General features: G+C 44.9%; 1 protein-coding gene across 3 annotated transcripts in view; it reads right to left on the bottom strand.

Moving 5' to 3' along the window:
* Positions 1 to 27,230, bottom strand: part of AFF4 (ALF transcription elongation factor 4) — a 72,153-nt gene that overhangs the window by 41,506 nt on the left and 3,417 nt on the right. For all 3 annotated transcript variants that reach the window (XR_011803319.1, XM_038186383.2, XM_072023151.1), the window contains 11 exons: positions 16,262 to 16,388; positions 14,909 to 15,700; positions 13,525 to 13,569; positions 12,468 to 12,554; positions 7,250 to 7,286; positions 5,693 to 5,741; positions 4,353 to 4,373; positions 3,743 to 3,797; positions 2,731 to 2,768; positions 2,209 to 2,371; positions 740 to 1,657 (listed from right to left, as the gene is read on the bottom strand). Coding sequence is in view for 2 of the 3 variants with exons in the window: in XM_038186383.2 (XP_038042311.1) it covers positions 740 to 1,657; positions 2,209 to 2,371; positions 2,731 to 2,768; positions 3,743 to 3,797; positions 4,353 to 4,373; positions 5,693 to 5,741; positions 7,250 to 7,286; positions 12,468 to 12,554; positions 13,525 to 13,569; positions 14,909 to 15,700; positions 16,262 to 16,384 (2,328 nt within the window). In the remaining variant the exon portion in view is untranslated. Of the gene's footprint in view, positions 1 to 739; positions 1,658 to 2,208; positions 2,372 to 2,730; positions 2,769 to 3,742; positions 3,798 to 4,352; positions 4,374 to 5,692; positions 5,742 to 7,249; positions 7,287 to 12,467; positions 12,555 to 13,524; positions 13,570 to 14,908; positions 15,701 to 16,261; positions 16,389 to 27,230 lie in introns of those variants that run through there.

Genomic DNA, 27,230 nt, shown 5'->3' with positions numbered 1-27,230 from the left:
GAGTTTTTCCAAAAGCAGGTTAAAATTATACTAGCAGCTACCCCCTACTATTTTTCTCCCAGCAGTGCTAACTCTGTTCAGATCCCTCATTAATACCTGTCCATTTTACTGTCCCTTGGGATTCCTGCTTTTTATTTAATTGAGAAGATTAAATGCTTTTCTGAAAAGCCTCACTGTTATGGAGGGATACTTCCAATCTCAGTAAAGCAGCACCCCTGATCTTACGGTTTCTCTTGCTGTGCCCCAGGTCTGTTTCTGCCCATCCCTTATCCTGGCAATAGCTCCCATGCAAATGCATCGTTTGCTGTTTGAAGTGATCCACATTAACACTTTTTTTCTTTTGGGCCAGGTGGATTTTCCTTTGGATTAGCGGCCTGAGCTGGCCCGCAGTGCAACAGGGACTAATGGCAGGTGGAGCAGAGGCAGGAAAGCACAGGATGCTCAGAGGTACAGCAGCACTGCAACCTCCACGAGCACTCACCGTGGTGCTCACAGACCTCCATGTACAACCTTCTCCCTTTCCCTCCTCACTCCAAAAGAAAACTCAAATAACCCCTGTACAACGACACAGGAATGATCAACATATTCTACACAAAACAGTGGCCAAAGTCATCTCCTGAATTACTCAGCGTCATGACAATGACGTATGATACGGGTTGCTGTGTTATACACTTCACCCCCGCAGCAAGGCAGTAAGGTGCTAAGATAACAGGCAAAATCGTATCTACAAAGTCATCACCTGCTTATGTTTCCTTTTGCCTTTTGTAGAGCTTTTGTCAGAAGGCTGCTTCTGGGATTCTCTTGTGTGCTTCTCTGGTACGGTTTTCTTTTCCACTTTGGGCGCGTCAGCATCCTTGTAAGGCTTCCCTGGTATTCTTGATAAGAGGCTCAGGTCAATCTTCACAATAAGTGGGTACCTTTCATCAGGATCACTGAGTGGTGAAAGAAGCTCTTTCTCTTCCATAGGAGAGAACATTCTATGCCGAAAAAAGCTGTCATCCTCCTCCATGGAAGATTTAACAGGAGTCCTATTGCTCTCAGAATATTTGGGTGTTTGTGACGAAGGAGGCAGGCTTTCATTTTCATCTGAATCAGAGGATGAGGTATCTGTTTCTATGAATTCCCTGGATTTCTGGGCAGATTTGCTCGAAGCCTTGTATTTCTTCTTCTCCGTTGTAGGCCGAGGGGAAGATTTGGGCTCCTTCTTTATGTTAGGTTTTCTGGAACCTTTTGTGGCTGCCTTATGCCTGTTTGAAGGTATATTTGTTGCCATGTCTACTGGGGTTTCACTTTCTATTTTAAGACCTCCTCTAGGCTCTTCAACAGATGTCTTTTCTGCCTTCTTGGGCTGCTTTTTACCTACAGTCCTCCTCTGTGTTGAGCTGTCACTCTGCGCAGGTGATTTCTGCCTGCCACGACTGCCCTCTGAGCCCTTTTGGGTGGGTTTGGAATCTCGCCCTGGTGTAGAAGAAATCGAATCCTTGGATCCACTTTGATCAGCGTACCCACTGCCTGTCCCCTGATCCCGTCCCTCTTTTTTGTAGCCTTGTGAGGACGGGATATTGCTGTCCACAGAAGAAGCTGGTGACACTTTATGTGAATTAACTTTATTCAACCAGTTATCCAGTTGCCACTTGTTTGTTGGCGGCGGCTCTGGCTAAAAACAAAATTAAAAAAAAGAAACAGCAGTGTTATATTAAGCATTTTACGTTTCTTCCATCTTTTCTGCAGGACACCTCTACTGTGCTGCATGCCTAAGCAAGAGGTACACCAAACATCTGAGATCAATAATTAACAAAAATAAAAGGAGTTGATGAATATAGTTACAAATAGCAGTTCTCATTTTTCCCCTCAGCCAGAGCAGCTGCTACCCAGAGGCGATACCTGCTGCCATAGCTACCCAGACTAAAAGACCATAGTTTTTTAAGATACTGTCACCATACCCAGGGTCTGCACTCCAACAGGTAACTGGTGGTAAAAATCACCTCAAAGTGGAACATCAAATGTGTGCTTACATAAAGCACTGTTACTGTGTCCAATTACAGGTGCTTCAGCAAAAGAACACTGTGCAGATGGGGGAATGATTCCACATGTGTCAGCTCAACTTTTTTTTTAACCACTTTGAGAACACATTCAATTTTTCTGCTTTTAAAACTCGGGATGAATGCCAAACTAACGAAGACAGCCTGAATACATGTCACATCCTACCTCAGGGGATGCGCTCTGCGATGGTTCATTAGCTTCACTATCACTGGAACTGCTTTCACTTTCGGAGTCAGATCCTGAACTGCTTTCAGATCCACTATGGCTGCTCGAGTCATCCCTTGAATTATCTGCTCCTTCACTGTTATGTTGCGAAGGTTCAGAATTACTGAAAACAAAAATGAGGAAAAATAAAGAAACACTACTCAAGGCACAAACACATCCTAGAAATCCTTCTATTAGGAAGAATGAAACCTAACATTTTAATTAACAATTGCTTAAAAGTTCAACAGAATGCAACTTACTCAGGAAACAAACAACAGCCTTTGCTCCCCCCCCCCCTTCACAAAGTGGTTAGTATAATTTGCAGGATAAATGCTATTTAATCACCGATTACGTTTTCATCACCTTTTGCTCTAACAGAAGATGAAAGACAGAGATTTTAGAAATGAGATCAGGTCATGAGTGCTGACTGGACTGAATATCACTGCTTTACTTTCTATGCTGCAATCTAGCAGGAATGCCTACCTTCCAGGTGTGCTCCTTGGCACTGTCTTATCACAATCCTGCAATTAAGAAGAAGAGCATGAAGCTTCTGGAAGTTACTTTAGGATTGCATATACAGTTACGTCGCAAAGCATCAATTAAGAGCCTTAAAATTTTAAAATATTTCGCCAGAACACTGTTTAATTCAGTACTTGAGAAAGTTGTCTCAATTTTCCTTGAACAGAAAGAAAAACAAATCAGAGTTTTCTCCAAGTTTTTACCACAGATGTGTCATCTTACAGTCCCCTGTATTCTGAGAGAACCTATTTTCTCATTCTTTAATATCTTTTTGTATCAGGTTATTTGAAATTCTATGATCCTACTCTAGAGATGGCCAGAGTACCAGTAGGTAACCAAGTAAATGCACTATCTTCAAGTTTTTCACGTGAGAAAACAAATCAAGTAATAGAAGTGGGAATAGGAAAAAAATAAATTAAAAAAAAAAGGAGAGTGGACTACTGCTGCTTAGTATAGACCCTACAGGTATTTTTAATTTAGCATGCCCAATGCCATTTTTAGCAGAAGCCGCACAACATTAATATTGACAAAGAAGAAAAAAAAAGACTTATCTATAGCAATAAAGGTGCTGCTATACCCAGTTACAGATAAAACCTGGGAGTAAAGCACAAACACAGTAGCTCTTATCATCCCAAACACAGTCCCTGCACAGAAATGTTTATGCCATGCATGTGTTAGACAGCATGGAAGAACATGAAGGTTTCTATCTTTCAATGGCAGGCTGTTACATACGTTATGAAGTATACTCCTCTTTATTTTCATAGCATACTATTCACACAAAACAGATGATTTTCCCCCAGTTTGTATTGTGGAATACCTGGAGCTTGTTTAGAAACTTGTTAATTGATTTTTGCTTCTTAATTACAAATCTTTGAGCTGCTCGGTTTGCTGTTGGGAGTACTGACTGCTGCTGAACTACCAAATTATCAACGTGCTTGCTATACTTCCCTGAAACTTTGGTACTGAATGAACATACCTGCTCTCCATCGCTGTCTTCACTACTGCTAAGCTTTAAGTCATCTTTCAACATACTGTAAGTAAAAGGGAGAAAGTGAGACAAGTTTTTCCATGTACTTTAATTACAGTCAAAACATTCTTCTATATTCCAACGTGCTATTGTTTATGCTATAGAGCAGGCTGCGTGGGTGAAATCTGCAAGTTACCATTCTAAAACATTTAATTGTTTAAGAATGGCGAGTTAAGTCATTCTTTAAAGAAAAATACAGACTCTAGTACTTTCATTCCTTTGTTCAGTCTGTCAAATTTAGGAAGGAAATCTGATACATTTTACTAATGCAGGAAGAGCTAAAATCTGGATGTTCAACTTCTCACATACAATGACCAAGAATACTGTGCTAAATAAAATTAAGTGGCTGTTTCCCGTCTCATGGCAAAAGCACAACTGTATTAAACTATAATTTTTCTATTATTATTCAAAGTTATAATTACCCTATTATTTAAGCTAGTTATAATTACACACCTATTTCACAATACTGAAAATATATGAACACATTGAAAACATATAGTGGGGTATATTGCCTTTGTGCTTATTTAAAAAAATGGATTACAAAAATAGGACATCTTACTCTGTCTGGTTCGATTCACATCTGGAAAAAGAAGATGAGAAAGGATTAAAAGTCTGGTATATCTGAATTTCACTGTATAGTTGTTCTACTGATAACCTGAAAAGAGACGCCAACCTCTAGATCTAGTTCCCAATGCTTTCCACTACTATCCTTTTCCAAAAGATACATTTATGTCATTTTCTGAGGTTTTTGAACAGAGTACAATCACTTTGTTTCAAAGTCTACTGCAACAGTAAACATCTTCTAATCCTTCTTCCTATGCACCCCAGTTCAACTAATGCACGATGCCACGTCTTGTCCTTAGATGTTCTTGCATTTTGTTTTGGAAATAGCACAGTCCTTTCATGGAGAATTCCACTACCAAAACAAAAGCAAAGTCAAACAGCGAACTCCTATTTCTCCTACTTGTTGAAATGGCTGCATATAAGCATCTTCTTAAACCTCATGTTTTCAGGAAATTGACTGCAAGTCTAAAACAAATAAATAAATCGGCCTTCAATTATCTTCTATTTCCTTCCCACAGGTCATTTGCTTTTTAATCTTGTTAAGACTGTAATATGTACATGGACAAGCAGAAGAACTAGACTTCATTTTGTAATTGCATCGCAGCAAGCATTAACTCAGAATACCAGGTTTTCAGAATCTATCATCACTTTTATGAAACATACAATCGGGTGGTTAAACTTTATTTTTATGGTCATGTTTGTTTGGAAATGATCTTTAAGCAGCAGATAATCAATTTTCAGGTTTGAGAAAGGTGGTGGAGTACAGTCATCTAGAATCTTCCAGTTACTTTTTATTTTTTCTTTCAGTTGTATGACTGAGGATGCATAATATTGGGTCTGTGTACCTAACAAAAATGTTTATTGGTCACTTAAAAGACTGAGTAGCATGAATTTCACTAGATCCCAAACCCAATTTACTATCTCCTCCAATAACAAAACAGTTCCTCATCCTGGCTGGCTGTGCAACTGCTGCAGGCTGCTCCTAGCTGACAGCTCTGCAGTGCACACATTTGGTATGTCCTGGCCCATCCTGCCCATTCTTATACGCTTCCAGTTCCTACGTCCAGCCCCTGCACACCTATCCTGATAGCTGACAAAAGCAGGAGAAAGGAAAGCAGGCACGGTGTGTTTGTTACTCACACCAATACACCGTATTTGCTCTACTGGCCCTGCAAAGGGCTTACAGGAAACGATCCCTGTTTTCTGCCAGCCTAGGACAAGTATGCTAAAGAGTCTGTGCAAGAACCGACACAGTCATGTAACAAAACAGCTATTTTCCCCAATCTCTTAAAATTCAATGGTTATTTGAGAAATGTTTTCTCAACAGCTACTTACGATTTGGATTGATGACCATTGGATGTTTTTGATGAAGGATTATATCGTTCTAGAAGAAAAAAGTGCATAGTTTTAAACTCAGACAGGAAAATAGTCACTCCAAGATTGCCAGAAGTAAACAGTCTTGGATAAACAAACCCAGAACGGCTGAGCGAACGGCAGAAAGGAAGAACCAGCAGACACCAGGTACAGCCTCCCAGAGACCAACCGAGTGAGCGGATGCAGAGACAAAACACCAAGTAAAACAACGAATTTAACTGAGAAAATCTTGAAAGTTATTTAAATGATCGCTGTTGAAACCGATACGTGCCTAATTTGGTTTTGATGGTGTGAAAAAATGTTTTGCTTCTGTCAAGGTTAACGTATTGCCTTCCACGTGCTGGGTACAGGATACAGGTCAACCTTTCAGGTTCCTGACTTTTCAGCATCCCTACACAGCTTTTTAGTGGATAAGCAACCTTCAAACCCAAAAAGAAAACTCACTCAAACCAACTCTTACAGTCAAAATACATACTGATATAATCTGCTTTTCAGCTTGGGGTTTTATTCTTCCCCTTAATTCTGGTATATTGCTAAGCATACTACAACAGGAACAAGAATGTTAAAAGTTTCCCAGAAAACTCAAACAGGAGTTGAAAACCAGATCTATGTTTTTATTTATCCATCCCCTCCATTCACATACAGAGAGATCAGTTGCTCCCTGAACGCACGTCCATTTGTTGGCATCAGGGAATTACGTTTTGTTTCCTTAATTCCCCACTGTATTAGGTGTTTAGATTAAGCTGCTTGTGAATACCTAAGAATAACCCATTATGCTTTTACTACTTAATCTGTTTAATCACTTCAACAGGGAGTGGAAAGACTTCTGGAAGACAACAGCACAAATCTAATTCAATTTTTCTAGGTTTGTTACCTGGTTAAATCACTTGTTTCAGTAATAATCAAATTAAAGATATAATTCAAGGGGAATAAAAGCTGCTTTTGTCTAAAAACAGACATATATTTTGGGACACGAATTCAAGATTATTAAGTATATTGCTGTAAGAATTCTTGATTGTTTTTTTTTTCCTTCTGATTTTATATCCACAAAGTAAAAATGAACATGGCAAAGGAGAAATGCAATGTGCTTTTTCTACCAAAACATGAACTTATGCAATCTATCAGTTTCTATTACATCTAGAGGTCTTATCTGAGGGTGTTTTGTTTTTAGTACTCAGCTATTTTCATTCAGATCAACCAAAAAGACACTTTTTCAAGAATTAAAAAATATGACAAATTAAAGAAACTTCTTTTTTTTTTTTTCCCCCCCCCTAGCAGATACAACAGAGTTGCAAGGCTGTTACTGGCTTTCTAGTTGCCAACAAGAAACTAGGAAGAAAATCAAATGCTATTTCGTAAATCAACATTTGAGAAAGTACAGAAAATCTTAACCTAGACTCCATGCTATGACCAGTCTGGAAAAGTCTCTTTAAAAAGTCTGACATCTTAGGAGGATACTAAAAATACTGAATCACAACAAAAACATTACACGTATTAAAGGAAGTTTAATATACTTACTCTGTTCTCCAGTGCCAAAACTGGACTGTTGGGACTCCTAAGGGAATAAAAAGATCACAGGAGTTTTTTCAAAGGGAATTTTAACATACCAAAAACCATGCCATCATCCAGCTATTCTTTGACTTTAAAGGATGGCATCTTTAAAAAAAAACAAAACAAAACCACTCCTCCACCAAAAAACACACACAACAACAACAAAGCAAAGAGTGATTCTTTATCTGGGCCCAAACTCCTTTCACCAACCGTAGTGGAACAGCAAGCACATGGAAAGAGCACTTCATGTTCCTCGTCTGGAGCTCAGCCATCCCTACGTGCCAGGTTTTAAGGGCCTTGTGCTGTACCTCTTGGTATCTGAAACTCAATCTCTGTGTAACTTCCATAAATCCTATCTGTTTGTTTAGCATGAAGATGAGCAGTTTGGTATGTTTTTATTTTTCTTATACAGTGGGGAAAGCCTTGCTGTTAGCTTTACATATTTTCACTCAAATTCTTCTCTTCTCTTTTTCAGACACATACAGCATCTTGGTGGACAAGCCATGAGCATACTAACACTCAATGAACAATTAATGAGTATACTAAAGCTCATAGTAATGAAAAAATCCCAGCTACAGAAGAGCACATGAGATAATGAAATTTGAAATCCGAAGAGCCCTGCACAAATGCTGCATCCAACTCCTCGTCTCAGAACACTCTGCACGAGTTCCTGGGGAAACGCAGGCAGGCACAGCTGACAAACAGATCATTTCCCTTCCTCGCCCCCACCCCCAGCCCGATAAACAGCCAAATCCGCATGTAATCAGGCAATTCACTTGTACCAAAGCCAATGAACAGCGATATTACCTGCCTTGAGACGTAACAGACTTGTTACCTACAAGTCTAGCCTTGAAAGATGCAGCCCTGCAGATTTTAGCACTGGTGTGATCTTTGCTATTTCCATTCCAGAAAACCACTTCTGTCTCCCAAAAGTACATTATCAAACTTTTCAAACACCAACATATTGTTTCAATAAACAAATATGCAGAGTACCAAGTTACCGAAAAATGTCTAAACCAGTTCGCCATTTCAAACCAGGACCCTCCTGACCTCATTTTAAAACGAGGACAAATGCTGACTTTAAGCATGAAAGGTGAAAAAATGGAGTTAATCCATGAAGTCATACACACACATTTTACAACATTGAATTGCAGGGGTTTTGGTATAGCTATGAACCAGTCTTCCCTAACAGCCAGCTCACTGGTGTGCTGAGTGGCTGTATGTGTGATTTCCAAATGTAACAAAAGCTTTATGCAACAAGGCGTGCTTAGATTAACTCTAACTTCCTTCAACTTTATTTCAAAAGTGGAAGCAGTTGAAATAATGTCTTGGACAAGTTTTTTTGTCAGTGGTCTAGAAGAACAGATTCCTCACTTCTCTCAAAACCACACCTTGCTAGGAGACTTCATTTTCACGTGTTCCAAACGCCTCTAATGAAAGAAACTGAATGAAAGAAAGGGACAATATAGATAAAATTCAACTATACCCGAAGTGAAAAGAGAAGACAAAGCTGGAAAAAAGTGTTGTGACTTCAACAGAAAGCAAAGCTCTACCTCCTTCAAAACAAAAACAGATTTTTATCTTTGACACAAGTTCAAGGAGTGCAAGCGTGATTCCCCAATTTCCTTTTGCCTACCATTAACTTAGACAGGACTGATAAAACTCAAGTCAAAAAAGAAGTAAAGACCATATCGTAATCAAAATACCACATCTACAGATACAGAGCATCTGTGCTGGGGTGAGCACAAGACGAGGAACTGGCACCCATTCTCACCAGTATACGTAGCACAAATTCTGCAGAAACCCCTAACTGCTCGCGTCAGTCAACTTCCTATTTCTAAGGCACAGAGCAATATTTCAGTTAAGTGCACTTTAACGAGGAGTTATGCTTAAACACACAACTTTTTCCAAACACCTCACCACCTATTTTGTCTTTGAATACATTATTTCTTTAAGAAACTCAGAAATTAATAAATAAATAAGAATATACACTTTCAACCATGAGGTTACCTATGGCACTATCTTCTAAAGGTCTACTTCAAAAAGGAATTAAAAATATCTTAAAGGAAGGAAACCTCTTTCACAGAATACCACTGAGGTTAGGCAGTGACGACACTTAACAGGAAATAAAATTGCTGCTTGTAGTTTGCCACAAGAACTGCAGTGAGAAAAACCACCTGGTAGCTGCTGGGAACAGCAGTGGGTACCGAATCGGGCTGTGAGCAGCCGGTGGGGAATGTCTGAAAACTCAGGTTTTCATTTTTATTTCTCAGAAGAAAGTTTCTGCTTGAGAAAGGATCGACACACCTGCCCACTGGCCATTACGGTCACTTCAGCACGGGGCAGGCGCTGAACAAGGCTGGAGACAGAACCCACCTCTCCAGGGATGTCTCCAGGTCACCGCTCGGGCACGCAGGCACAAAACCTGGCAAGGATGCTTGCTTTGAGATGAAAAGCTCCCACCCTCTAACGAACAGCTGGATTTTTGAATATATTTTACATGCTTTGGAGATTTTGACTGTGAGCCCATGGCTTTAAAAAACAAACAAACAAAAAAACCCTTACATAGGATAAAATTATAGAGTGTTAGGTCACCAGATAACGCTTTTACCAAGAGTCAGGAATCAGTTTCTTTTCATAGTATCCATAAAACTTTCCCTGACCTATTTTCATGAAGTTTTATCTTCTGATTCAAAGACTTTCTGATATTAGGTATATTATAATAATGCAGACAGGCCCCAGTCAGTGGTGTGAGTCCCTGCAACCTACTCACTATCCGCACACAGGAGAAGCGATCTTATCCCAACAGCCTCACAAATAAAACCAACTGGTCCACTAAAAGAAGCCCTATTTTATGTGCGCAGGCAAAACATGCCAGGCTTCTGCACACAAAAGGAACGCTGTGAAATACTGCAGCATATCACTTGTAAATAAATAGAGTATTAAAGAGAACGAGCTTTTCTGGAGCAGCACTGCTTGATTAAAGTAAATCACTGCTTTGTTTTGTTTTCTGAGTTCTGCTCTGGGTCCAGGCAGCAGAAGCCTACGGCTCACTGGCTTGCTGGAATTCTGCGAAGATCCTGCTGCCAAGAATGACAGAGGGGAGAAGGCAGAGGAAATTACAGACTTTGGATATGGAGAGAGAATTTGACAAAGTTCCATGGTTAAGATGTGCAGCCACAAAATAAAAAAGCTGGCAAAAAGTCGAAAGAGTCAGAGCAGCCATAAATGGAATTTTTTTTGCAAACTGGGTGAAGAAACACAGTCCAGGTTGATAGATTCAAAAGAAGAAGAAAACACGAAACACACAACCACCCTTTTTTGTTCAAGCATCAACAAGGTTGTGCAACCTTACGTAGTTTCTCTGGATGTGGCAAAGGCCTACAGATCTCTGCACAGCTTCTTTCTCCCCACACCGAGTCAAAGAGATGCACGGAGACAAAAACACGACAGGACAGGGTGATGACAACAGGACTGTCTGTAGCTCCAAGACATCTAGCCAGTAGGAGAAACACAACTGTTTAACCTTTCATCAGTCTGTGGGAGTTTGTGGATGTGCACTTGCAGAGGCTGGAACTTTTGACCAAGAAATAATCATGAGCTATAGCTAGAGCCTTTTGGAAAACTGTACTCACTCAGTGCTCATCTGGGTAAATCACCTAGATTAAACCTTGTGCCCACACTGAGGAAACTATTACAGGTGCTCACAAGAAAGCATTTTCTTATGACCAACTAGTCAAAAGGAGAACACACTTCTTTTCCAACTAGACTGTTATAAAGAGTAATCCAATGTGCTTGTTTCATGTATTAAAGCTCCTTTACTTGGATTTTCAAACACATGCAAACTCCAAAACATCTTCATGTTAAGAGAGACAGGGCTAGAAAGTTGATGTCCAAGCATTCATGGAACAAGACAATCTGTTTAGACAGATTTCATTTAGAAACCTCAGGGAAAAAATCTTAAAACACATTTCACTGAACTGTTTTGGGGAGTAATTTGGATCAAGCAGGAAAATGATAGCAGCAACTGGTCCTCTAGCATAGCAGCCTCGTCCAAAAAGGTGTAGTCTTCATGATTATTAAGGTAACTTTTAAAAGATGACCAGCATAATTTCTGCAATCCAAAATTATGCCAAACTAGGGACAGAGTACCTCAACCTGTTTCAGATGTATGCTGAGCCTTGAGAAACATTGTATTCTTACCTTAAATCTTTTTCTGCTGATCAATAGGTACAAAGTCTGAAACGAGTCAGCTATCATAAGCTGAACTGTACTTGCTAGAGTTGCTCCCCAAACTATCTACCCTGCCTACCTACAGCTTCCAAGACACTTCAGATTACAGAGCTGCAGTTCAAGGCAAACAATCACTTCTGCCAGTTTGCCTTAAAGCACTGCAGCTGGGAGTGCGAGAGCCAGCCCGAGGGGAAAGGAGCAAACAGCCAAGAGTGAAAAGGTAGGAGAATGCAAGCTCCTTCCTCAGAGGTGTCGGCTCAAGCAGGTCTCTTGGCAACATGCCCTATGCTGTCAGCAGCAGCAAAAAGCAACTGATTTCTCTTTCCAATTAATAATTTAAATGCTTCAGTAGTTATTAAGTACATGGGAAGCTAATAAGGCATATTTCTGGGCAAGTAATCTCAAAACTTCTTGAGCAAAAGGTCTCATTTAAAAACTTTTTTTCCTTTGTAATTGGAAATGTAAGATCTAACAGAACTACAACTGGACTTCAAAATTATGAGGAAAAATCAGTTTATGCAGAAAAGTACATTTGAATTTCTTAGCATTTACCAGTCAGTCTCCACTGCTTGCTAGATGAGGTAAAACAATGCTTGCTTCTGCACAAAGTGCTGCAAAGTATTTCCCTAACAGGGAAAAGGCTCAGTGGCATTTTAAAGCTTCAGGAGTACCCTGAAGAAGGTTTGAATTTATGAAAAAGCATTTAATATAAAAATGAAAGCTTATACATATGTTCGCAGACATTGAGGAGTGCTTTATGCATGTAAGCCAGAGGATAAACAATGACATTTTTCATAAGAACGACAATGTTATTGTGAAGCAAGATAAAGAGTTGCACAGCACTGAAACAAACACAGAAGAATACAGAATTGAATTTAAAAGAGTTCCAAAACGCTAATTTAATAGGAGCTACTTTTTTAAACTGCATTCGGTATTTGACTACAGCACTGACCTTTGTTGGAAAAGGAAATTTTGACGGTTCAGTTTTGCACGGAGTATGAATAGCAGTCAGTGGAGGAGGCCAAGAATGGGACATCTCCTGTACCAAAACAAAAAAGACAAGCTATTAACAAAACAAAAGCAGAGCAAAGATTTCAAGTTAAAATCCTGGTTTAAATGGTAAACCTCTAAATTTTCAGTTCATTGTTCACACTTCAATGAGCTTTATATTCAAATCTTAATTTCCCAAATGTGTAACGAAGATTTTGCACATAAACCTGAATCTTAAATTGCTACCCATGAAAATAAATAGACAGGCCAACAAAACAAGCAGAAAGGAACAAATCAATAAATCTGGTTGGCCTGAACATAAACTGAAGTAGAAGCCAGCGTCTGATCACTTCAGCCTGTGAAGAGCACATGTAAGATAAAGGGGTAGAAAGAAAAATCCTGGGAAGGGAAATCTATAAAATTTGAGGAAAAAGAGGTGAAAATCAATACCTGAAGCTGGAAAGAAAGCATCTTGTATTCATTCAGAGCATCTCCAAGGACCATGGAGTACTGAAGGTCAGAGGAAATACGCTATGGAAATGCTCATGGGGCAATGATACCTTTGTGACAGCAGACATATGAACAGGAGGCCACGTGAGGGGTAAAAAGGCTTGAGAAAATAATGCAGGTAGAGGAGAAGGGAAGGGTCTGCTGTCGGGTAGCTACAAATAATTATACTCTAAAAAGGTATTGGAAGGTAATGACTGTATTTAGGTGGAAGAAATGGCTAAATTCTGGTTAGATTAGCGGGGATGGGGCTAGAAGGAAAGGAATGCCACGAGGCTATCCAGGAGATGATGTGTGCACCCTGCAGTGCACAGTGCCCAGCTCACACACAGCTCTGCCTCCGGTTTTCGCCAGTCTACCCGCTTCACAGGATTATTTGAAGAGCCCTCCTGTAACAACTTGCAGTCAAGCCAATTTAAAAGGAACTAATCAACTGGAGAGTAGTTTCCACCTCCTTAGAAATGTTTTGTATCTTCAACAAATAACTTATGAAAAAAAAGCAGAGAACTTACTTTTAGAATTTCATCCACACAGCTCACATCGCCAGATGCTGATGCCTACAAATCAAAACTCAAGATTAACATCTCCTAAAGCAGATTTTCTTTAAAGGATCCCAGGAATTTGAAGCAGTTAAAAAGAAACTTCAATCCTTATCACAATTCATACAGAGTCTATATAGATACAAACAGACCTCGTTAATTCTTTTCAACAATATTAATTTTAATATCAGATAGCTTCAAATTTTTATGGGATGAGTCACATCCAGTTATGAAAAGCAAATACACCGGATCTATAAAACTGCCACAATAATCTCTTACTTTTCACTTGACAGTTAGAAGTGATCTTAGGCAGTCGGGGATATTAAAAACTTCTGGAAAGAGGGGAAAAAAGAATCATGGCTTTCAATCTTTCCCTGGAAGAAGCCACTGCATAATATCTGAACTCAAATGCACAACAATGAATACACAGTAATGACAAACTGCTTTACAAAGTAAAACAGCACAGCACGAAACTAGAAACAGCAATAATTATGAAACTATGAATCTACTGCATTTGGGACGCTACAACAGGAAGAAAGCAGAATGACAACACATTTCACTGCATTAACACCAGCGTGTCAAGTCTTTCAGAAGGTGGAAATAATTTTTCGACTTTCCTTATCTGTTTCCTGAATCTTAATTTGCTATTTGAAATCCCAGGAACAAATGTTTTTTTTCTTGCTACTGGCACTTAAACAGTTCATATGAAATGCACGGCCATTTTGTTATTAAGAAAGGCCCTCTCCTTGCAAGTGAGCTGTAGTCAAGGTCTGTGCCTTACCAATTCCAGGATTATTAAACTATTAAAAGTTGTTAGTCCAATAGTATTCTGTATTCAGCATACCTGATCAAAGTTTTGAATCTTTTCCACTTTGGTGTGCTTTGGGGTTAGCTGATGTTCCCTAGGTGAAGGTATAATAATCACATCTAGAAATTACTACTGGCTTCAAAAGAAAACCTGATATGCTCAGATAGCATCACCTGGCTAAGGCAACACGGCTCCCAGCAAAGACAATGTATGGATACAGGCTTGTTAAGAGACTTGTGAATATCCTACTATTTTACTGACTTTTGACTTCAGAAGTACTCCAGGAAAATTAGCCTGTCTGGGTTAGTTAAGCCTTTCTCAGACTGTCTCATAGGCTGTTTAATGAAAATCACAGTATCCACATGGAAGAACTTCACGTTTTCCATTTAAAATACAGGTTTTCACCAGGAGAGATGTTTTATTTAACAAAAAAACAGCATTTACTATAAACTGCATCTTGGTTACGTAGATTGGGATTTTAAAGAAGCTGGAAAATCCCAGCCCAAAGGGACTATCATTTAAGAACCCAGTAAATAGGTAGGAACTTACATCGAGTGGTTGAGAAGGTATTTTCAGCTTGGTTAGATGTGCTTTGCTGCTGGGCTTCAGCTCATTCACACTGCTGCTGTGAGTCTGGCTACTGTAGTGTTCAGAAGATAACTTTGGTTCCATGGATTCCTGCCCATCCATCGGCCTTACATAGGCAGTGGGTTTCTGTAACATTGAATTGGACTTGGACATTAGTGAGGGTGGAAAAGACTGATTAGAGTGTTGTCCACTTGAAAATGAGGGTACGCGGGAGGGAGAGTCCCAGTTGGCATCTGGATCCCGGGGAGATTTTGACCGTTGATGTTCTTTGCTGTGATGATCGCTTCCATGAGATCTCGAATGGCTGGAGCTCAACGAAGAAACAGCAGGTGGTTTTCCAGGGCTGGAAGAACGGGATTTGGAGTGTTCTGATCCATGCTGGCTTTTTTTGCGGCTGCTGCTGCTACTGTATGAGTCACGGTCATGCCTCTGGCCACTACTGCTAGTGTTATTGCCACTGCCGCGCTGACTGCTGTGCCCGCTCTGTAAACCCGAGGACCGTTTCTGAGATTGCGAGGAAGTGCTAGGTGCTGGTCCTACAGGAGTCCATTTGCTACTCTGATGTGAACTAGTATTATGTCTCTGGTCACCAAAGAAACTTTGGTTTGATTTCTCATCTGTTGCTGATGGTACGGTTGGTTTGGGAATTCCAACGAGCTTCTGTTGCGATCGATCTCCTAGAAGATCCTCCATTTCGTCATAATTACCGAGCATGCTCTGAATGCGACTAGACAATTTGTCTTCTTTGCTGGTCTGTGAAAATCATTAGAGAAAATGCAAAATTCAGTGTTAAAAGTCACAACTTCGCTTTCAGTGAGTTGACTTGACAACTAGTGCAGCTGATCTGCATTTCAAGGCTAGGATCGTGGCTAGCACCCCGATCTTTTTGCCAAGGTTTCCTAGTCCCAGGTTTGCTTTTCAAGCAGTAATTTAACCCCCTAGAGCATACAGAAAAGATGTGCTTCGGCAGCACTGAATCATTTTTGTATTTGAAAACTAGAAGGCTTTTGTTTTCAATTTCAAAATCTTTGATCTTTAATTTTTTTTAAGAAAATAACGACAAAGTCCCTACTGGCAGAGAAGGTAAAGAAAAGGAACAAAATACTCTGCAATACTTTACACTTATTTCTACAGCTTACAAAAGAAATCCAAGTGAACTTTGTTATTTTTACTGATGCCCAATCAATATTTATCTTCTAAAAAAAACAAAGCTGCTGTTAAAATCTAGACAGCCAATAGAGGTTTTAGTCCTCTAATAATAATTGCACAGAACTGCCACAAAAAAATGAGTTTGTGAAAATGGCATAAACTCACAACTTTGTATGGTTCCGCAAAGAGAGGAGAGTTAGGCGGAAAGGCTTCTTCACCCTGTTGAATTTCTTGATTTCGCCTTTCCCTTTCTTTCATACGCAGCACATTCCGGTCTTCACGGTTCATGTTGCTGCAAAAAAAAACATAATTTCCTGATCACAGAAGGAAATGAGGAAGGAGGAAGGCAGGCGCAGTGAGCCCCGGTACCCGTTCTGCCAAATGAGAGAGCTGAGTTAAGAACCCGCTGCTGACTGCAGCTCCTCTAAAGCGAAGAGATGTTTTTGTCCAGTTTAAAGAACCTTGCATTTAGAGCAGCTGTAACCCACAATTTACAGCTACCTTCTGTGCCTAACTGGGAGAGTTTATGCAGGAAAAATAAAAGTAAAATAAAAAAAAGCACAAAGTCCTCAGGCAAATAACTGTTTCTAACTATTGCACCTGTTTGAAGCTGTTTCAGCCCACCCCATCCATCTCCCGGTCATTCCTACAATTCCCTTTCTCCTCAACATCCCCCAAGTGTTCTGCAATTCCCTTCTCTCCCCCCGCCCCCGTTCAGTGCCTGAATCGGGCTGTGGTTTGCTTTCAGCTCTGCCCCGAAGCACCTTTCTGGGCATTCCCCGACATCCTCTGACCTCCAGCTTTGATGTTGTTTCCAGGCCTGCCTTCCTCCCTCCCTCCTAAAAGACCTTTCTAGCCAAAGCAGTCATTTCCGTGAAGCTCTGTCAGTGCTGCACTTCTGCCCTAGGCCACACGATCTGTGCCTACTGCAAAAATGCAGACTAGAAAGCTGGCAAGCTCCCCTCCTGCCCATCCTCCTTGGAGGTTTGCTCTTGCTGTTTGAGTTAACAGCAGTACGCCAAGTTGCAGCAACACAAGAAGAAAATACTGTCAGCTTTGTGCTTGATAAAGCATTGGGACCCACAGGAATCAACAAAATCAGACCACCGATGAGGTCTCCCTGGTTTTGTGAGCGTAATTCTTTATGTTAAGAGAGCTAAAAGCACCCTACTGGTGTGCCAAAAGCATGGTTGGTGCTTCCAGAGAAGAAATGCCTATTGAAAGTCATTGTTTCATGTTTCTAGACAGCTTCCTATTAAAAATAACAACCAAGTTTGCTACAGCGCTGATTTGAAAGCTGTGTAAAAGCAGCTAGCCCGTCCTAGGAAGCCTTCTACCTATCACTCGGTTGTTTGTTTAACATTATTCTTTTCACCTTAATAACATTTTAGCCTTTCATTGCAATTTCTTACTCATTTGGCTTCATTCTGCCCGCTGCTCTGCTGCAATAAAACCTACAGGGACGCCGCAGCCAGGACCCCCAGCCTGAGCTCACACACTCAGTGCTTTTCCAGGCGCTGGATTTGTTGCACTTCCCTGGAATATTTGCGTTGTAAACAAGGTAAAAGCATGAGCATAATGCAGCTCAGTGCTGATACCAAGCCTGGGGATGTGATGGTTTTTAACAGAGATGTGAAAATTACTTTTTCCCCCATTATGCTAAACTCAGCCCAACTCCTGGAGGTGGGAGCACACCGCAGGCCTCGGGGCTCTGCCACCAGCAAACTGCCTCAGCACTTGCCCATGCACAGCAAAACACAAATTCCTTCTGAAGGATGGAGGTCTAGGAAGCTTGTTCTTCTTCAGATTTCCTATACGTGCAGGATTTAAACAGAAACAAATACCGGATTGAACTATACTGATCAGTTAAGACCGATTTTCAATTTCACACCTACATTTTACAAACAGGGGGGTAAATTTTAACATAAAGCTCTTCACTGGCTTTCAGAGAGCCGAGCACCCTCCCAGAGCTGTACTGACATACTACAACTCATTGGGCTGGGGAAGTCGAGATCTGGCACTTGGCACAACGCTGCCGCACAGAAGGGACCCGAAGGCAACCGTCCCTCGGAGCAAAGCAGGCAGGCTGGCTCTGTGAGCCAGGTCAATGCAAAATCAGGCTTTGGAAATATCAAAGCAGCTCAGGGCGCTTCTTACCACTCCTCCCTAGCTCTCTGCAGTACGTAGCAAGTGGCAAACGTCCCCACAGGCACTCACTGTGGCCATACAGGGAGCGCATTGGGGTTTTCTTTTTGTTTTGCTGGGGAAGGAAGGGAGTGGAATTGATCATTTGGATCGCATTCAAACGAGACTTCTTTATCTACTCTTCTGCATCTCTGCGGGGATATTTTAAGCACCACCAGCGTGTACTACGCTATTAAAATCACAGGGGCATTAAACATGCAAATAAATGAAGCCGGTGCTGGTTGGCGTGGTGGGCTCTGAGCTCGGCGTGTCCAACAGCTTCCCAGCCACATGCACCCCGTGCACAGCACCGAGCACGAGACAAGGAATGCCTGCTCAACCCGGACTGCTAGCAGGGAAGGCACTTGCAGGAGGAACTTTTCAGATGCTTGTGTCTTGTCCAGCTTTAGGGCCCCCGGAGAACCCCTTGGAGGAGCTGAGCCAGGCCAAGGGAGACAGAGCTACTGCCACAGCCAGGCCCTAAGACACCTGAACTTCCACATCTGGGGGAAGAAAAGTTCACAAATTAAAAATAAAAAAGGCAAACAGGCCCAAAGCACAGCACAGCACTCCCATTTCCAGGGGGCCTAATGCCAGGCGGGTTGGGTTGGTACTGGTGTGTGCTTGGCCAGGCTGTGTAGGGCAGCTCCCCGCACAGCTCACTGCAGCCAAATTTTGGGCCTCCCTTCTCCAGCTTGACTTGAAGAGTTAAAGGGAAGAAGGAAACGCAGGCAGGAAATTCAGAGTCCCAATTCCTTGGTGTGCGTTCCTCGAGCACCACTAACCGCCCACCTGAAGGGATGGCGCACACCAGTGAGGCACTCAGACCGTCCCTACAAGGAACAGGATTTTTGTGCCTCGTTCCAACCCCTTACTGAGTCCTGCCTGGTACTTCTGCTCGGCCTCAGTCCAAAAAGGGCTCAGCTCTGGCTACAGACACCCGTAACCTTGGACTTTCCTACAGGGAGGTGTGAGCACAGCGCTGCTCCTGCCCCGCGGGGCTCCCTGCCTGCAGCCCTCCCCCTAGGGCACCGCCACCCAGCCTCCGAGGGGCCTCGTGGGCCACGTTCCCAGTTTAAAACACAACAAACACACCCACACGTTACCACACAGTGCTTCCAAAGAAAAGGGCGTCTCAGCCAGCTGTGGGAACAGGAGTGGGATGTGCGGCCCCCTCCTCTCACCCTGCCTGAACCATGTCTGGTGCCAACAGCAGCATCGCTCCTTCCCATGGGCATCCAACAAATGAGGACCTCCACCAGGGAGCCCCCCACGTGCAGCACGTCAGGAAGTACCCCAGAGCCCCAAATTTTCAGCCAGGCCTCAGAGGATCCTCAGAGTGTGTTCGCAGCACCCTGACCCCTCTGGGACAGCCTCATCTACCTCAAGGGCCTCTTTCTGTCTGAATTGCTTTCAGAAGCAGGAGAGATCCCACAGGTGGCTCAGGCAGCACGGGCTAGCTGCCTGTGAGGAAACACCAGCGTTGTGTCACAGCATTTGGCCGTGAATGATAAAGGGGCTGTGGGGGGAATGCAGCACGCAGGCCCCAGCAGCCGGGCAGGGCACACCCGGCTCACACCCTGCGCTGGAAATGCTGCCCCTAGGAAGGAGCAGTATATAAGGAACGAGGTGTTTGCACACACACACACAGTCCCCAAGTGCTACTCTGACAGTTTAATGCAAACGCACTCACAGAAGAGTTGGTAAAGAAGTCACAAACAAAACCAAGCCCAGCCACCAAACCCTGCCCCACAGCAGCGAAACGAAGCACGCCGAGGCACAAAGCAGCAACACGCTCTGGTGTGGCCACTAACGACTGAACACTTACCAAATAAAAGTGACTTAGAGCTTTCTGTTTTATGGTAAAGAAAAAGAAAAGCGCAGAAAAACTGAAACATTGCTTACAGAACCAATAGAGCTTTGCACAAAATTGTCCAAACTCCAGGCAGCACTGATGTGCTGAGCACGAGAAAGCGTGAGCCATCACCTCAGCTGGGTGTTTTGGGGAAAATCAAGGGTTTGGGTGGGTTGTTTCTTGAAAATACAACCCCGTTTCTAGCAGATATCCCTTCTTCCAAGGTTTCATGAGGAGGTCTCTTCTGTTGGTAATCTGGTACAGCTACGATTGTACTGAGGGTATAAAACTAATACAAAACCCAGATTTCCCCAGAAATTCCGTCCTGTCCTTCACCTGGGGCATTCCCTCTGCACACTCCCCAGCGAGCTGCTAACACACAGCTGGAGAACACCACCTCTGTACCCACCGTAAGGGAGGCAGAGCTTTTAAAAACCAAACAAAAAAAGTTGCCCTAGGCGAGGTTAATGTTTGATGAGAGCCACCAGAGGGAAGAGCTCGGTGTTTGCCACAGGGCCCTTCCCAGCCAGCCCTGTGACTGCAGAACCTCCCCAAAGCGCCCGATTTAATTTCATCGGCTGGATTTCTTCCTTGGGCCCCTGGCCTTGCAGTGGGACTGACGAGGCTCTGCACGCTCACGTAAGACCCATTTTATGAGAGGAGCTGAGTGAGCGCTGGGCACAGCGTTCACCACACCAAGACCCAGCACACAGACACGAGGCTTCTGTTCTGATGAAGGTAAACGCAGCTCCCAGCACCTGAATTTTACAACCCAACTTAAGGAGGACACTTGGAACTTCTGCAGCTGCGTTTCAGCTGGTCTAAAAACAAGTTTGAAGTCCTTTTCCTAAACATACTGCTAAAATAGCTTTAAACCGATTCTGACCAAACAGAATGTGCAAGACTAGCTTGCTGTTATTTACTCAAGGGTTAACAGACCCCAAGCCACCCTCCTTTAAACCATCACAGTTACTTCATGCAGCAGTTTTACAGGGTAGTGAAAGCGCCCAGACCCCCTCACCTCTCCTTCCCTGGATTAACCTTACCCAGCCCTCGGTTTTATTTTGTGTCACTACCAAGGGCAAGCTCTAAAAATAAAGCAATGATTGCAGCTCGCTCTTGGTTCTGCAAGGAACCGCGCCGCACAGCCAGGCTCTTGTGCAAGGCTGGCAGCTCAAGAGCTGTTGGAAGAAATCCTCCCTGCGTCCTCTGGAGAGAAACGAAAGGAAAACACAGACCTGAAGCTATCGGTTTTGTTTTTCTTTTCACTAACCACTTAGGGGCAGGAAGACATCAGCTGCCCGGCCCTCTGAAACAAAGTTCCCGGCTTCCTTTTTCTTCCCAGCCAGGGGAGCGCTCCCAGGCCTGCAGCACCAGTCCCTTTGTGCTGTCCCTACAGAACAGGGCACGGACAGAGGGAAACCCAGGCAATGCAGCAGCGTGCCCTGCTCTCCCCGGGGATGGGAACAGCAGAGGAAGGGCCTCAAGCAGAAAAAGCAGAGCCACAACACAACCGGGAGCACGAAGGCACCGACCCCGCGGAGGAATGGCCCAGCCAGGGGGACCCTACTGACCCCAGAGGGAAGGGGGATGCCCAGACTGCAATATGAGGCTGGGATCCACCAAAATCGTCACTTTCTGACCCACACTGCAGGGTGAGGCGCTGGAGCAGTGTGGAGCTTCCCCGTGTGCTCCTTCCTGCCCGCACAGGCTCCACGAAGCGCACCGCGATGCTGCTCCCAGCAGCCACTTTAATCGGGCAGACTCGCTACCCGAATTCCTGTGCCTGCATGTTCTCCTGCTCCAGCTTTGAAGCCGAGACAATTGGCGTTTAAATTTTATTAAGCAATCATTCTTCAGACAGCCGGCGTTAATCTGCCTATTATAGTTCTGACTTCCTCACGTTAATTTACTGTCTTCAAGGCCTCATTACACGGGAGCGTTACGAACTCTGCAGCGTTAGGCCTCAGAAGGGATTGGCTTTGCAGAAACCCCGTGACAAATACACCCCGTCCAGGCCCTGAAACAATACCCAGTGCTCTCACGAAGCCCCACCTGAAGGACAAAAGGCAAAACTCACGTTTGCCTGAAGGTTCCCGTCCTCAGCTGCAGACCAAGCAGGAGGGCAGAAGTTTATCAGACGGTGCCCAGGTTTAACGGCCGCTTCCTCCAGCCCTGCTAAAAGCTCATCTGGCTGCTTCCTCACTGCACGTTTATCTCCAGCCTCTCATCGCAGCCAAGGCCCAAGCCCCGTGCTGCACAACACACATCGGGTTCTGAGACCGTAAATTCAGGTGCTGAATAAACCAGGGGGGGGGCTCTGTAACTGCCCCAGCAGCCGGGCACACGGCCGTACACCCACCAACACCTCTGCTCCTGCCCTCGCTGCTTCGAGCACGGCACCAGGCGCAGGCAGGAGGCACCGGGGCTGCAGCACGGCCCTGCCGGCCCCCGAGCTGTGCGGGGTCAAAACAAACCCTGGGGGACAGGGTTATTTGGGAACGTGGAGGAGCCTGAACGCTCCCCAGCCTCTAGAGCAGCTATCACAGCATGAGAGAGTGGGAACAAGCAACTTCTTTAACAAAAATAAAGAGGAAAGAGCATGACTGCCCGTGTTTCTCACCTCTGGTGCCACGCATCTTCCCCACGTCCGACCCAACACCCTGCAGAAACGCGGGCAGAGCCCCTTGAAGCGTGCTGTGGGGCTACAAGGCACAACCAGGTGAATTCCCGAGAGAACAACCGAACAGGGCACAGAGAAGCACCGAAAGTCACCTGAGCCGAGGTGTCGGCACGCACCAGGACAGCCCAGCTGGGTGCCAACGGCCACCACCAGCCGTTAGGGAGCTCCAGGGCCGCTTTGTGCTTCCCAAGAAGAGGGGAGAGCTTGCTGGCTGAACTTTGGTAAAACCCACTGGAGAACAGCTGGGATTTACAGCCAAAGAACCAAAAAATGGAAGCAAACAGGAAGGGGCCAGAGCTACCTAGAGAAATAAGCTGAAATTCAGCAAGTTTGGTGCGCGGTGCTGCCCGACCAGCCCTGCTCAGCATGGACGGAAAGTTCTACCCGTGTGGCCAGCCCACAGGCGAGCAGAGCAGCACGCGTGATTTCACAGCAGGGAGACCGGATGGATCTTGCCGCTAGAAAAAGAAGTTAAACTTTTTCTAGTACAAAATAAAGGGAAGACACAAACAGCCTTGCAACACTCACGCCAAAATTCAGTTGAATTTCAAAACCCTCACTGCAACAGCCCGTGCGGGGCCTTCCGCTGCGTCCACTCGTTACGGAGCTTCCACATGATGATGCTCCAGCTGACAGACAGACGGACGGACAGGCAGACAGACAGACAGACGAGCTTCCAGGTGCTGCAGGAACACGGCAGGACGGCCGCTGCCCCTTTCGGAAGCGCCCAAGGATGCGACGCACAAAGCAGCTCCCCTGAGCAGCTCCGTCCTGCACGGGTGCCTGGCCCAGAAGGCAGACCCGTCATTGTGCCTGGGAATTAACCCAATTCCATTTCCCACTCCAAAGCAGCACGGTGCAAGCTAAGAGCAATCTTTAATGTGCGAGTTATTTACTTACACACCAGTTTTTGAACTATTCATTGTGTAACACATTAAATGCGCTGTGTGCTGTGTCTGTGCTTGGTGCGAGCTCACCCCCTTACGCCAGCCACAAGGCTCAAGTTTTGTAGTTCTCTTGACAAGAAACTGAAATTAAAACGTTCTCATTTTGCCCACCTTTAGCTTTTCAGTCAGTGAAAGCACTCTAACATCCTTCCACATAACCAAGGCCACGCATGCACCTGGAGCCAGCCGGGGGTGCCGTGAGAACACCCTGCAATGTCCACTTGGTGCAGGTCGTGCCCCGTGTGGCCATGAGAGATGCAACTGACTTCTTAAACCACAAAACCGATCAGAGGAAATCAGAGAAAAAAAAAGCCAGAAAGTCCTCTTTTAGGAGCTTACAAGCAACGAACAAATTGAAGCTGAAGCCTCCTTGCTAAAGCCCCTCCTGGTACAAGGTTTCTGCTACTCACTGGCTCGGGATGTGTCCCAGCACAAACTCCTCGCTTCTCTTTTCCCCCTCATTAAATATAATTGGTGCAGATCTTTCAGCAGAGGTAATCGTTGCTCCAGGAAAACCTTTTCACTGCAGCCTTCTGCAGGCTCACAGCTTTCCCCAGGCCAGAGGAGGGTTTCGGTGCGAGGCCAACACCTCCCCGCTCAGCACGGCGGGGCCAGCCCCTGGCACAGCAGCCACAGCTCCACGCGAAGGTCCCGCTGTAAATCTCAAAAAAAAGCAACCAAGAGAAAAAAAGGTACCACCGCTGGGCCTCCCCCCACCCACACGTACACCGAGAACTGGCTCCACGCAAACAGAACCATCAGAAGCCTTTCCCCACGCGGGACCACCCAGCGCACCAAAAAAAAAGATGTAAGACAGCAAAAACCTTACCCGCCGTATCTCATCCTGTCCGATCTTCATGCTCGGAGGCCCCGAGGTCAGGAGAATAAAGCTGGCTTTGTAAAATCAAAGCTTTCTCAAGCAGAGCAGCTTCCACCGAGCTGCTATTTTTATTTACGCCGAAACACGTCCCGCTGGCTGCCGGGCACTGCCAGGCGCTCCTCCTGCAGGGCCCCCGGCCCCACTCCGTGTGTGACACCCTGAGAGCCCCGTGGTAACCAACACGGGCACCATTTCTCACAGCTGGACTTTGATCACGCAATTTTTAAATTATCGTTAAATAAGAAAGTGATTACACTAAAGAAATGGAGGCCTGGTAAATGAGATAATCAGTTGGGTTTGTTGGTTTTTTTTTTCAGAAAACGATGGTTTACACTCCTCTGCCCACGAACACGTGCAGCGTTACACAGAAACCGCTCTGAGGTGGCTTTTTTGGGTTGGATTCTGCCCTCCCCTGTAGCAAAATACTGTTAGCTGCTCCTAGACAAACTATCCCGAGCGAAGCGGGCTCTTATCTCCTCATCCCACTTGCTTTAATGATTTGTGCACATCAAAGCCCGATCAGAGCCATTTAAGCACTTCCAGCACTGAAAGCTCTTTAACGTCCCTGGAAATTAAATTAAAGACAGAAACAAACCCAGAGGTGTGTGTGACCGTACCCAGGTGCTCCCTGGGTTTTATCAGCTGTTGAGCTTTACGGGAAGCTCAGGATGGGTGGCGAGGAGCGGGGAAGCAGCTTCAGTGTTCTGGAGCAGATTTGGGTTAAAATATCGAAGATTGGTGTGCACCTGCTGCACCTCGCTGGGACGGCAGGAGCAGAGTCAGCGCTCAGCACCGAAGCGGGCAGGTTTGAGAGCCAAAGCCAGCACGGGAAGCACCTCACAGGGAGCAATTTGACTCTCACCAGGGTGGAAGTTTAGAACCTGAGCTCTAGAACCCGAGCAGAATTTTACAGACCACAGAACTTTAGAATCTGAGCAAGTTTCAACAATTCCTCCTGCCCGAAGGGTGCTTTTTACCTGGTCGCTGGGTAGAAACACCGCGTTCCCAGTGCTCGCTTCTAAAAATTAACCACACTGCCATGCTGTGCTGAAACCTGGACAGCCTCATCTGAGGAGCAAAGCGAGCACCGGGAGATGTGGCTGAGAGGAAAAGGAGCAGCACAGCGCTGCAGGACGCCCCACAGCACGTCCCTGGTGCTTCCCAAGGGTCCTGAAGAGGGGAAAGCCCCCGGGGGGCGTTCTGGGGAAGGCAGGGCAGCAGGAGCAGGGGACCAACAGTGGGTGCTCGGGTAAGGAGGGAGGGCAGGGGCTGCCACAGGAGCAGGCTGCAAAGGGGATGGAGCGCGCAGGGCTTGCTGTGACAGGGTGCCAGAAGGGCTCAGCCATCACAAGGCTGGCAGTGGCCACCACCACTCACACACCAAACAACACCTGACGATGTACGGACAAATTACAGCGAGATACCGAGCGTTTACGGCTGCTGCCAGGAGCCTACACGGCTGCACCAAGACCTGGGTGCCTGCTCCTTTCAGCGCCATATAGAGTAAAAGCTTTGAAAGCACAAAGCCTGTGATCTGCTTCGGTGTAATGCACAGCCTCTGACATTTCCCAGCCCCAAGAGCTTCAGGGGGGCACCCACAGCTCAGAGCTGCCTCCCAGCCCTCCGCTGAAAGGCCAAACCCAACAGCAGAGGGAAGTTTCAAGCCCAGTCCAAAGGACACCCATTTGAAAGCCACTTTTGGGAACTGCAGACACTGGGGGAAACATCAGCCCTTTATGGGAAAAGAAACACAGCACTGACGTTTAAGAGCAGCGCTGTTCCAGCTGGTTGTCTACGTCTGGCCTTTCTGCCCCCCATCATCGCAGTGGAAATAGCAAGAGATTGCTCTTAGGTTGCAGAGAACTGCCAGCAGTGAGGGGTGGGGAAGGAAACTGTCCTGAGCAATGTGATGTTAGTAAAACTGACTCTTAACTAAACTTTTAATTATCAATCATGGACAAGCACCGTATTCAAGTTATCAGGAACCATCTAATAGCAGTAACTGTAAATGAAAACTGAACTTCAGCAAACAGCTGGCAACAAATGGGGCTCAGGAGCTGCCCAGGAGGTGCTGCTGGGGCTGGGGACGGTGCCTCAGCAGAGCCCTCAGCAGAGCCGTGCGGGCAAACTGTTCCTAATGAGCTGTCAGCAGAAGAAAATGAGTTCAGGACTTCAGGGCAAGAACTTCCCTTATTCAGTGTCTGTACAGCACCCGGCACAATGAGGTGTTTTTTTTCTCCTGTTGGTACCTGGTGCTACTGCCAGTTCATAAAGTTCATAAACCGGGTTTTACGTTCATCAGCAGGAACAATTAACGACTCAAGTGAGAACAAGAGCCACGACAACTTGAAGAACCACAAGGCGCTTGGGAAGAAAACAGAGCTCACTGCGTTAGGGAAAAGGGAGATCTGGAACACAAAGCTGGAGAAAGAAACTTGGAAAGCAGCAAAGATCCGAGAGCCTGGGGAGATGGCAGACAGCAAGCGAGGCACGAGCGCGTGAGGCAGGCGGCGTTACAGCCAGAGGGGAGGCTGGGATTCCGGGCTGCACGTACGAGGCTGGCACAAAACCAGGGAAGGAAGCCC

The sequence above is a fragment of the Anas platyrhynchos genome, chromosome 14, assembly GCF_047663525.1.
Source record: "Anas platyrhynchos isolate ZD024472 breed Pekin duck chromosome 14, IASCAAS_PekinDuck_T2T, whole genome shotgun sequence".
NCBI classification, from domain to species: domain Eukaryota; kingdom Metazoa; phylum Chordata; class Aves; order Anseriformes; family Anatidae; genus Anas; species Anas platyrhynchos.
Note: the sequence above shows the minus strand (reverse complement) of the source record. Positions and strands in the feature narration are given on the sequence as shown.